Here is a 12,831-nt window from a genome sequence, read left to right on the forward strand (position 1 = left end):
TTCACATACATACTCTATAAAAGTGGCTGCGGGATAGTTGTCGTGGTAGCTCAGTGGTAGAGCATCGAACGCGTTAATCGATGATCGCAGGTTTGGATTCTGCCCATGGCAACTTATCTTTTTATCCACTTTTCTTTCTTCACATTCATATTATAAATTACCTAAGACCTTTCCCAATACTTTCCTATCTCTCTCTCTCTCTCTCTCTCTCTCTCTCTCTATATATATATATATATATATATATATATATATTGCACAACGGGAGCGTTGTCAAAAAGAATAAATATATTTATTTCCCAACAGTTTCGGGAGGGTTCCTCTCTTCATCAGGGAATAAAGCGAGGACCCCTCCCGAAACTGTTGGGAAATAAATATATTCATCCTTGTTGACGACGTTCCCGTTGTGCCATATCCCCCATATATATATATATATATATATATATATATATATATATATATATATATATATATATATATATATATATATATATATATATATATATATATATATATAATGAGATCTAACAGACAGTGATGCTAAGGAATGTACAGGGGAAGTTATTAGAACCAATGGAATGTAAAAATAAGAAGAAAGAAAAGTAAATGAAAAAATAAGCAGCCGTGAGCAGGAGCTGGAGAGCATCGAACGCGTTATTCGATGGTCGTAGGTTCGTTTCCTGCTCACGGCTGGTTATTTTTTCAAACCCTTTTCTTTCTTCCTATTTTTACACTCCATTGCTTTTAATAACTTCCCCTGTACATTCCTTGGCATTACTGTCTGCTAGATCTCATTAATATTGTGTTAAAACACGTAAAAACGAGCCCTTAGGTATACACATCTTTCCCTTATTTATATATATATATATATATATATATATATATATATATATATATATATATATATATATATATATATATATATATATGAGACTGAACAAACAATACTGCCAAGGAATGTATAGGGCAAGTGATTAGAACCAATGTAATGTAAATACGAATAAAGAAAAGTTGGTGAAAAAATAACTTGCCGCAAGCAGGAATCGAACCTACGACCTTTGAATTAAGCGTTAGAGCATCGTACGCGTTCTACAGCTAAGGCATGGTCGAGATATGATTCTGGAACATCAAAAGAATGATTGTAGCACTCAAGGATGGTGAGGAGCTGTGAACGCTGTGAAGATGTCAAATCTTTATCAAAGAATGGTTCAAATACGTCCACCGACGTTGAGTCATCCATGGAGACAACTACCAGTTCACAAATGTAGGTAGAAGGCACCTTATTGGAGAAGGATATAATTTTGCTGGAGCTGATCGTCTCGACGTGGCCAAGGTACTCGTGTCAGAGCAGAGATAAAGCGGATGACTCGTGATTATAGATTAGCATTGTGGTAGAGCTTTCGACAAGGTAGAGAGCAGCAGAGGGTAGTGGGAGGGCTCTTCGGGCATTTAATATTGGTATTGATGTGAAGAAGACCATGCTGTCTGATATGACGGTGCATGAAACTGGTACGAACGCAAAAGAGCATGAAGGGATGTAGGTGTCGTCGTTAACGGCAAGTTTAGCGGCAGACAGGGTGTCGATGGCTGCTCGGTCATTCAATGAGACTTATTCAACCTCAGCCCGAGCACAGTAGATTACGGCGTTCGAACTCGAGAAGAAGTACCTTCCCAGGATAATGGTACGGGAACAGAATGAAAGAATGATGAAGTCGGTCGTGTATAGAACGTCCTGAATGGTCCAACGGGCTGTACAGACTACGCTCGGTTGAACAGGTGGAGCCCTTGCAGTGCGAAGCGAAAATCCGAAGAAAGGCGCCGTGAACTGACGAATTGAGCGGCAAAATTCAGCGTCCGTAACAGAAACAGCTGCTGAAGTAGCTACAAGATGAATAGTAGGGACATTTTGACGAGGACGTCAATAAAATGGGTAGGTGACAGATGAGTACCTGGGCAAACCGAAATGTGAACAGTTTTGCCTCAGGAACTGCGCCATCTCGTTTTCCTCCTCGTGAGGCGCGGGCCACTGACGCATAAGAGAAGGCGAGCAGCGGCATGGAGAGCGCGAGCGAAGACGTCCCGACTGCTGGCTATGGTTGTCCCAGTAGCGGTCTGGCGTTGGATTGGAGAAACTGTAATGCGCGTTGGAGTAATTAGAAAGAAGGGCTCACGGCGGTTTTCATCGGTGATGTGCGTCCGGTGGTGGCAATAGCTTGCGACGTGTCCGGGGTATCGACATACAAAACATCAGGCGATTGTGGAGGGTGCGCCACGGGTTGGTGGTGTTGGTGCTGGTCCAGTGGACTGGAGGCGGGAGACAGCTCGCTCAAGATAGAAACGGGTGTGTAGGCACTTTGGGAGTTGGCATGCCTGCATCTGTGGCGAAGGTGAGTTGAGCAGCCAAAAGATTATGCTCGCGGGCAGCTGGTAGGGCCTCAGCAACCTCTCTTTGAATGAGCCATAGAAAGACGATGGTAGAATTGTGGTAGGTTGTGGTGTAAAGGACACAAAAGAAAGCTGTCTTGCGACTTCTTCGTAGGCAAGTGCTTTTATTTCGGCTATTAGCGATGCTTGGTCCTGACCATTGGTGACACTAGACAGTGATGCCAAATCGTGCGCTGGGCGACGTCTTGTCAGAGCTCACTGCTTCCGCAATTGATCGTAGCTGTGGCACAAGCTAATTACGTCATTAACTGTGGTCGCGCTTTTCGCCAACAGCATTTGAAAAGCGTCGTCGTCAATCCCTTTTATGATGTGCTTACATTTTTCAGTTTCCGTCAACGCGGCGTCCACGCGTCTACACAAATTGACGTCTTCAATATAACACGTGAAGGTTTCACCCCTTTTTGTGCGCGTGTGCGTAAACGCTGCTCGGCACAAATTTTTCGAACGGCAGGTCGATCGAAGACTGCAACAATTGACTTTTAAATTGCAGCCTCGTCGACACGTCTTTTTCGTGGTTTTTAAACGAAAGACTGGCTACACCCGCGAGGTAGAATGACACGCGTGTCAACTTGTCCGCGTCCATCCATTTGATGGAAGCGCTCACATGTAGGAAAGCCGTGAGCCGATCTTCAACATTGTTTCCATCTGTTCCTGTGAAGATTGGAGGCTCCCGCTGAGGAACACTGCCTGAACAGGGGGCTGGAAGAGATTGAAGCGTCTGCTGATTGGCGTCCGGCATAGCAGAAGGTAGCTGTTGAGATCGAAGTAGTAGGATGGTAGCGGGAAGGTATAGAGGACGGTACCCAGCACCTTCACCAAATTTGAAGGATATTTATTGAGAGAAAAGGTTTTTGCTAGTTGGGCGATGCACCGGTCGCAGTTTACAAACTCGACACTCTGCAGCATGCTTGATGCTGCTGCGATATCATTGAATTGGAATATCACGGCCGCCTTGGCAAGCAGAATGAAACGTGCCCCGCGCTTCTCAAGCACAAATAACGCACGACACGTACTTACAGGTACAGATTAATGCGAATAAGCGTCTCAGTTGTTATTTCGCTGCGTCTGGAGAGCGCGTTATTTTAGCGAACGGAGACTGTGCAACAATCGCAGTGGCCTTTGTGCGCCTGGTAACTACAACAGAACCGTTTCAGTGAGAGCCAAATGCCAGCCAAGATGTACAACCCTCCCCACCGCGAGATGAGGGTGTGCGAGTGCGCGTCCAAAAGCTTTACGTTTACCCTCTCCTCTCCGGAAGGCAAATTACGCGTGGGAGATAAGAGCACGCGCCGCCACGTCGTGACAATGTGGCGACGCGTGCTCATTGTACCATCTTGCTGGTAATGCTCAAAATGCGATAGTTTCCCCCGAAATGTCGGTCACTAGCGGTAAGTGGTAGATATAAATAACTTGTCGTTTCAGCGTTGAAGGACGTGTTGCACTGTGGCTCAGTGGTTAACGCCTCGCGCTCATGGTTCAGGGGTTGTAAGTTCGATTCCGGGTGCCCGAGTGTTTCTCTGCAATTTTTTTTTCTTTCTTCCGTTTAGCCCCGCCGCGGTGGTATAGTGGCTAAGGTACTCGGCTGCTGACCCGCCTGTCGCGGGTTCGTATCCCGGCTGCGGCGGCTGCATTTCCGATGGAGGCGGAAATGTTGTAGGCCCGTGTGCTCAGATTTGGGTGCACGTTAAAGAACCCCAGGTGGTCAAAATTTCCGGAGCCCTCCACTACGGCGTCTCTCATAATCATATGGTGGTTTTGGGACGTTAAACCCCACATATCAATCATTATCTTCCGTTTACATATATATATATATATATATATATATATATATATATATATATATATATATATATATGCGCATACATACACGGTTTGTGAAGATGACGCTGGCGGCGGCAAGAGCCAGCCGAGGCTGTCAATATATTTGCTCTTGCAATAAAAGGCTCCAGCACGTGGAATCAAACTTGCGACCTCTCACTCCAGAGCGCGTGGCGTTAGCCCACTAAGCCACAAAGGCACCCCTGCGACATCGCTGAAACAGTAAACCATTTATTACAGCTGGCAGTGCAGATCACGGGGGAGATATCAGCGTTTTCAGCATTAAGCGCGAGACAGACGTGCGATCTTCCGTGCGATGCGGCGTGCGGCGTCGCATGGTGCGGCGTGCCGCATGCGAGGTTTCGGGACACACGAGGGCAAAGAAGCTATCAGCGGCAGGCTCCACCCCCATGCGGCGCCTCGGTATGCCGGTATGCAGGGTGGAACGACTTCGTATCCTCGTAATGAGGCTCAAAACAAACAACACTGCACAGCCACGCTTCGCTCTATAAAAATAATTAATAAATCGCATTCGTGAACAACAAGCACGTCGTAATCACGGCAACAGCTTATTTCACGACTCCGACAGGTAGGCCTAGCACCGCGGGCGCCGGCCGTCGCCTACGCCGTTCACATGCGAGCTCGTCATCGAGCGCTTCTTTTGACAACACTATCAAGCATTGCGCTCGTACGTAATGCGTTAGCATACATTATTACTTTATCGACGCCATCGATGTGAAGAGCAAATGTGGAAGCGAAGCGAGCCAGCGCAGATACGCCGGTAGCTGTGTTTACCTGCGAAATGACCTTGCATCGCAGCTCACAATCTCCGATCTCGCTAGCGGTTTCAAAACGGGCGTTGTCGTGCAGAAAAGGCACACTTCAAGCATCACTTTACTCAATCCGGAATAATACCAAGTCACTAGGGAAATGTACTCGATGTTTGTCACGCGGCCGCAGTCGGCGATGCAAGCAAATCCACGCCCGCACCGCTCCATCGACGGTAGGGGGGAGTGGCGACAGGGAGATGGCGCCACTAGCATCGTGATGTCACTCGTATGCTCGCGCTGTGATTGGCTGCTGCCATGCGGTGGTGCGATGCTGCGACGAAAATATCTTGCCGGTTTGATGCTCGCCGCACCGGCTATGCGGCAGTGCGACGCGATGATACGTCACGAAACGCCACGAAACGTCACCACTCCGGCAGTCGCATCGTCGCACCGCACGCCGAATTGCAGAGAAAATCGCACGTCTGTCTCGCGCTTTACTCGTGCGTTGGCGCAAAGCGCGCGGACGGCACTCTGCTCGTCGCGACATGGCGACGCTCGTTTATGTGCTCATGTTCCACGCGCACTTTGTCACGGGGGAAGGGGGGGGGAATGCAAGCAGACACTTGTGCGTGTGCGTGTTTATTTTGCGGTGTGGTAAAACCGTACGCCTTGGGGATTCAACGGGACAATTGCGGTGTAGTTTTCGGGAACACAAGGTTACTTCACTGTCCAGTTTGCGAAAAGAGCACACCTTTCAGGCTCAGCGCAATACCTACTGTGACATTTGTTAGTTCTCACTCGTCTGTACCTGCAATTATGTTATGTGCAAAGTTTTTGTTTAAACAGCGCATTTAGTGTCGAGGTACAAACGTTGCTAGATTGCGCTCGTGATGTATGTGTCGCTTTGATTGATATGTGAGGTTTAACGTCCCAAAACCACCATATGATTATGAGAGACGCCGTAGTGGAGGGCTCCGGAAATTTAGACCACCTGGGGTTCTTTAACGTGCACCCAAATCTGAACACACGGGCCTACAACATTTCCGCCTCCATCGGAAATGCAGCCGCCGCAGCCGGCATTTGAACCCGCGACCTGCGGGTCAGCAGCCGAGTACCTTAGCCACTAGACCACCGCGGCGGGGCGTATGTGTCGCTTTCGAGCGTCATTTGTTCGGGAGCAGCGCACTGCGCACTGTACTACGGCTTCTTTTCAGTTTCTTTCCCATTAATTTTTATTTGTGAATATATGACGCCAGGGTAGATTGAGCCATTCAGCTGCCATTCATCAATTCTAAACCGCAAATGTGAACTAACGTTTACAGGAATAACTGCTTCATCGCCCACAAAGAGTATTAAAAGATCTTTGTCACTGTAGTTATCAGCGGTTTCACTACCATAGGTTGGTTGGTTAGTATTTCACCCATTGGTTGGTATTTCACTGATTCATCAGGTGGTATTCCACCGGTAGCCATTTCACCGATTCTCCTCGCACGGAAAGAACCAACACACGGTCACCAACCCGAAAATATCGCGACTTCGCTCAGCGCTTAGGGGCTGACTGTTTCATATTTTCTACTTTCTCGGTCAGGGCCCTTGTCAGATGCGGCCGCACCAAAGAAAACCTGGTAGGCAACTGTCTTCTCAAAAAATGTTCAGCTGGTGTCTTTTGTCTTTTCAGTGAAGGTATGCGGCGTTGTGCGAAAGCACAACAGAAAATTATCTATTCTGTGCTGAAGTGTTTTTGCACTGCCTTTTTCTTTGTCCTCCAACAACTGTTTAAACAGGGCCGTCTAAGTCGTTTGTGCCACCCACTCCACCACCCCGCTGACTGCATGTGGTACGGCTTGTGAACGTGCACTTTACACCTTGCGCTTTTAGAAAGCTTTGGATTTATTCAGCCCGGAATGGCGGCCCGTTATCCGTTACTACTTCCAGAGGAAATCCGTGCGCGGCAAACAAAGACCGAACCACTGCCACTGTCATAGTAGCAGTCGTCGTGCTACATACTTTTACTTCAAGCCACTTACTGTAAGCATCAACTGCTAATAGGAACATTTGGCCTTCCTTCTCGGTGAAATCAAGATGCACCCTTTCCCGTCAGTGTTGGCACATTTTCCACGGGCTCAAAGGCGCTAGCTGTGCTGCTGTTTGCACGCTTTGATAAACGCTGCATTATCGCACGGTTTCTTCCAATGCATCATCAATTCCTGGCCTCCGAGCCACTGACCTTGCATTCATTCTCATTTTCGCGATTCCTTTGCTTTGTTTGTGCAGCAGACTCATGACAACTATCTGCAAACAATTTGCGATAACTTCTCTATTCGTCGAAACAACAAAACCAGCATCAACAGCGAGTTCGAACACTCGCACCCAGAAGTGTTGCAGTTCTTGAGCAACAGCTTTCAGCCAGCCGTGCCAAATCAAGTCGCGCACTACTGATAGTAGCTTGTCGCACGTTGTTTCACGTTCTATATCTTTTGCTGTCAGCGATAGTTCGTCCTGAGTGGCAAAATAACAAATTGATTTATTTTGCTCAGAGGTCTCGCGCAATGGCAGTCTAGATAAAGCATCTGCGTTACTGATTGCCGTGCCCGGCTTATGTGCAATCTTGTAGCTGTAGTTAGATAGGAAAAGAGCCCATCGGTGTATTCTAGCTGTGGCTACAGCACTAGCTTTCCTTTTTTGGGGCGAAGAGCACGGCGGGAGGTTGATGGTCGGTAAGAACCCCAAAAAGTTCGACCATACAAGTAGTTATGAAATCGCTTTAGACCAAACACAATTCTCTAAGATTCTTTTTCTATTTGGCTATAGTTACGCTCCACATGTGATAATGATGGCCACGCAAATGCTATTGGCTTCTCTGTGCCACCCACAATATGTGACAAAACAGCTCCCAAACCGTACTTGGAGGCGTCATACGTTAGCTGTATTTCTTTGTTGACATCATACAACTCAAGCACATTTTCGTTAGTAAGCATTTCGTTACAGGTTATAAATGCCTCATCACATTGGTGTGACCAATTCCATGCTGCTGCTCGCCGCAAAAAGTTATGCAGGGGCTCTAAAACCATAGCCATATTTGGAAAAAATTTTGAGTAGAAGTTTACCAAACCCAAAAAAGGCTTTGAGTTGATTTATATTGTCTGGTTTTGGTGCCTGCTTCATGGCAGCTACTTCATCCGCCATAGGATGCAACCCATTCTGATCAACTTCATGACCCAAGTATCTGATTCACTCTTGGAACTGCCTACACTTCTCAGTGTTGACCCGTATGCCATGGTATATTAGGCGTATGAGCACCTGCTCCAACCTGTCATGGCATTGCTTTCTATCTGCGCCTGCGATGGCAACGTCATCTAAGTAACAAGCCGATCCTGAGAGGCCGTGTAGGATCTCATCCATCACGGCCTGGAACACCGCTGGTGCACAGGCTACGCATATGGCAAGCGCCGGAACCTAAAAAGACCCAGGTGGGCATTGACACTGAGCAGTTCTCGTGCTCTCTCGTCCAATTCGAGCTGTAAGTACGCCTTGGACAAGTCCAAAACCGAAAAGACAGTTCCGTCATGAGAAGTTGCAAAAATATCCTCTGACAGAGGGAGCGGGTACTGGTCTACCTCAATGGCAGGACTTTCTGTGATACGGTCGTCACAAATAGCCGCAGCTCCTTGCCATTTTTCTTGGGCCCGATCTCCAGAGCTGTCGCCCAAGCACAGTGCCGCACCCGGTAAGGGACTCTAGCTTTTTCTAAGTTTGTCAATTCCTGCTCGACTTGTTCGCGTAGCTCATACGGCACTGATCGCGCCTCACAGAACACATGTGAAGCGTTTTCTTTAACAACAATGCTCGTCTTGAACCCTTCAATCACTCCGTAACCCGGCTCAAACTCTTCGCTGTATTTGTTAGTCGAGTGAGTTTCTTTTGTCAGTGCCTCCACTTGCTGAACTTCATGTCATCGGATTTTGATTTTATTCATCCAGTTAAGGCCAAAAAACGTAGGCATTCTTGCGTGTTTCGTCTCTTTGGCGATCACTAGCGGCAAATGAAAGCACTGCTCGTGGTGTTGCACTTCAACGTCAATGACGCCTTTGGTATCAACGGGTGTACCACTATATATCAAGTCTGGCATCTGCTTGCCCCAAATTTGCCCCAGCAAAATACTTTGCGCACTCTGCTTCGGACATAATAGAAACTGCCGCTCCCGTGTCTAGTTCAATGGGTACCTCTTTTCCGTTTATTCTTACATTTATTAGAATGGCACTGTTTCCCGAATGGTTATCGGTGTAACCAAGCGTTAGCATTTCAGCGTCCAACGAGTGCAGCTTTTTTAGCCGATGTTCAACCCTGCTTTTACACATTTTCGCGACATGGCCCTTCTTTTGACATTTATAACACTTGCTGTTCAGATAAGGACAACTTACAGGTGCTCATTGATTTGATAGATTGATATATCGGGTTTAGGGTCCCGAAACCACCATATGTTTATGAGAGACGTCGTAGTGGAGGGCTGCGGAAATTTCGACCACCTGGGGTTCATTACCGTGCACTCAAATCTCAGCACACGGGCCTACAACATTTCCGCCTCCATCGTAAATGCAGCCGCAGCCGCCGGGATTCCATCCCGCGACCTGCGGGTCAGCAGCCGAGTACCTTAGCCACAGGACCACCGCGGCAGGGCCAACTTACAGGTGCGTGTTGTCCACCGCATCGCTGACAAATAGTCTTAGTCTGTGTCACCGAAGTCTTTGTTGTGTTACAGGAGACGTCGCCGGTGCATGGCCCACTTTGTGAGCCCCAGCGCAACGCTGCTGATTGGCTCTGCCAATGCATGTCACTGCAGTTAGCTGACTGTTCGACGGTGTTTTCCGCGACCATTTCCATGGCGTCTTTCGCTGCCACCTCCATGGCCGTAGCGGTGTTGCAGACGCGGTCACAGGTGAGCTCGCTGTCGCTCATGGCCTGCAGGCGGTAACGCCGGGCTTTGGAGTGTAGACCGGCTCTCAGGTGGTCACGAAGCGCTTGTTCCAAAAAGGCACCGAAGTCACATATTGATGCCAATTTCTTCAGCTGCACCACAAATTCTGTGACAGTTTCTTGAGAGGCTTGCTTTCTTTGGTTGAAATGGTATCTTTCACTCACCACTAACCACCTGGGAGAATAGTGCTTCTTCAGCGCCGACAAGACTTCCGGGTATGACGACGTGCTCGGCGTCTTGGGTAGTAGCAGACTTGGGAGCGTCACGTCTGTTTCTTCCCAGATGACACTCAAGAACAGATGTAGTTTCTTGGCCTCGGCAATCTCATTGACTGTGGTGTACAGCTCGAATCTTTCGACGTACATGTCGAAGCTGGCGCTGCCGGGAGCGAATTTCCGATAGCTTGCTGAGAGCCATTGCCGTCTTCAGTTCTTGTAAAATCCCACACTCGTCGCCCCTTTTTTGCATTCGCCTGGAGAGAAGGGCCAAGGCTTCACAGAACACCTGTATTAACGACACTGCATGCTAGCAGCACAATGCAACGAATCACGCAGCCACAAAACAAGAGCTAGAATTTATACGCCCCCCAGCCACTGGTGCATGAACGATAACATGGTGACGTCACTAACGATGTTTATCGGTGATGCCTTTCACGCACCGTAATACAGATATCAACGCAACACCACGCACAACTTTCTCCAACTTTAGTGCGTCACTGCCAACACTTATAGCTGTAGAGAGAAAGTAGCGGAAGCCACAGCAGTGACAACGGCTATTGGTTAATATTTTTCAATCTCGGAGATCATGCTTGCTTAGTTCAACTGGGCTCCGCAAGACGCTACCATTTATTCAGCTCAATCAGGCGAAAACAAAGTTTGCTTACTCGTGCAATTCTTCGTAGCGTCACAAGGTGGATCTTTTTTTTATGAGTCAGACAGCAATGAACAAGCAGCCTTTCATTAGGCCTCTTAATGCATGGAAGGTTCTTTTTTATTGCAGCTAGCTTGATTACAAGTGAATAGTTGTAGGCGGATGATCTTATGTCATTAGGATCATTTCCAACTACCACGCACATGGCGCCCGTCATGTGGTACACTTAGCTTAATGTCTCGGTAAATAGGGTGCTGCTGTTGATAATATTGCCGTTTTAAAGGTTGTCATACACTACGATTTCACTCTGACGTAAATTGTTATTTGCCTTTAGTTGCTCTTTCAATGCCCATGGAGGGAGAGCAATATTCGATTCAGATCATGCCTTGTTTTTCAATACGCTATTAGGACCTACTACTGTTACTGCTACTACTACTACTACTACTACGACTACTACTACATACATTGTGGACGCACAGACCACAACTTAAGGACCTTCACCCCTAAAACTAGTATTCGAAGGACGCACTTTGGAACTATCTCACCAGAAAGAGTTGCCACGTTAAAGTCGCTGCAGCATTACCTCCTTCGTTTTAGCAAGGTTTAGCGAGGCCTGGGTCGCAGTGCCTTAAACTAGTGGTGGTGAAAGATGGGAACTAGACACGAAGCGCAGGTGGTAAGAGAGCGCGCGTGCCACTCCTCTAGTACGGCCGTGCCACCTCTAGTTGAGTTCTTGGATTGTCCGTTGGATGTTGGTACTTCTATAAGCTGAATATATGAGGAAAAGGTGCAAGATGGTGGTACTTGGAGTGTTCACTAGATGGACGGACGGATGAATGGACTGAGATATGCACGAACGGACGCACGAATAAATAGACGGACCTGTATGGACGGACGAATGGATGCACAAACGCATGAACGGAACGATGAACGCATGAACAGTCACACAGACGGACGCACGGACGGATGGATCATCATGAAGGAATGCGCGGATATGCTGTGATTATTCCTTCATCTTGGAATAATTGATGGTGTTTTTATAAAAGTGCGAAATTATTAATATCGAGACCACAATCCTTAGTCTCCCCACTGAATTTTTACCTTTACAGGTCAAGTCTGGTGCTATTACCATGATGCTACCACTGCGAAGCGAGTTATTCCAGGCATCAATTTCTCTTAACATGCACATTACATAGGAATCAAAGAAAATGATTGTTAGAAGAACTTCTTGTAGGATAGCTTCATTTTTAATCCTTCCGGTGGCCCTCTCCAATGGAGCAACTGGAAAGGGCTTTAGCCTCTGGAATATATGCGAAGCCGCTTGTGATGTCGACGGGAAAGAAAACGAATGAAGTGTTAGGCTCAAGCGTAACTTCACTTTATTTTCAACCCTAATAACTTGTTTTTTTCCTGTTCTAAATTTATTCTATTTTTCTTCGACTTTTGCCAATGCGTTTCTTTTAAAGATGTCTAAATGTGTTCGGCTAGTACATTTCTATTTTTAAAATAAGGTACCATCCAATTATTGGCTGATGATCTGTGGGGTCTTGCGCCAGGACGTTAAAGAACGACCATCTAAACAACCACGCAGACGATTAGCTCGAAGCATCTGAATGCGCCCATGAACTCATGCAGAAGATATCGCCCTGGAAATTGATGTCACCTCATCCATGCTCTTTTAGAAGTGGTGGCTTATTGGAAAACAAAACCGTCGGGAAGAAAACAAAACAAACCATCGGGAGAATTGTCGGGAAGAAAAGCATCCCCGAGAACATGCACAAGGTCCCTAGAAGCTGTAGACTTCCTTGGTGTTATGGCCCGTCAACGTTACTTCAACGTTTCTTCCCGACAACGTTAAGCACACCCTATGCCTCGGACCAAAGTACGCGGTGGCACCTTCAAGAACACCGCACGAGCTCCTCACTCCGGTCAGGCAAGTCGCACGTCGTGCTCCTG

At 47.3% G+C, this 12,831-nt stretch overlaps 1 protein-coding gene across 1 annotated transcript; it reads right to left on the reverse strand.

The window, feature by feature from the left end:
* Positions 1-3,042: 3,042 nt before the first annotated feature.
* On the reverse strand, positions 3,043-10,370 carry LOC142802950 (uncharacterized). Its single transcript, XM_075888033.1, has 2 exons — positions 9,717-10,370; positions 3,043-3,252 (listed from the first exon to the last, which is right to left on the reverse strand). Exons 1-2 carry the CDS (start codon positions 10,368-10,370, stop codon positions 3,043-3,045), a joined length of 864 nt encoding a protein of 287 aa, XP_075744148.1.
* Between the last annotated feature and the right edge of the window lie 2,461 nt (positions 10,371-12,831).

The sequence above is a fragment of the Rhipicephalus microplus genome, chromosome 3 (assembly GCF_043290135.1).
Source record: "Rhipicephalus microplus isolate Deutch F79 chromosome 3, USDA_Rmic, whole genome shotgun sequence".
NCBI classification, from domain to species: domain Eukaryota; kingdom Metazoa; phylum Arthropoda; class Arachnida; order Ixodida; family Ixodidae; genus Rhipicephalus; species Rhipicephalus microplus.

Bases quoted from the DNA above. Each gene is read 5' to 3' on its own strand.
- LOC142802950 (XM_075888033.1), bottom strand. From the start codon at position 10,370: ATGTACGTCGAAAGATTCGAGCTGTACACCACAGTCAATGAGATTGCC. The intron at 3,253-9,716 runs GTAAGTTGGCCC...AATTTGGTGAAG, and splicing joins GCGGTGGACAACACGCACCT to GTGCTGGGTACCGTCCTCTA.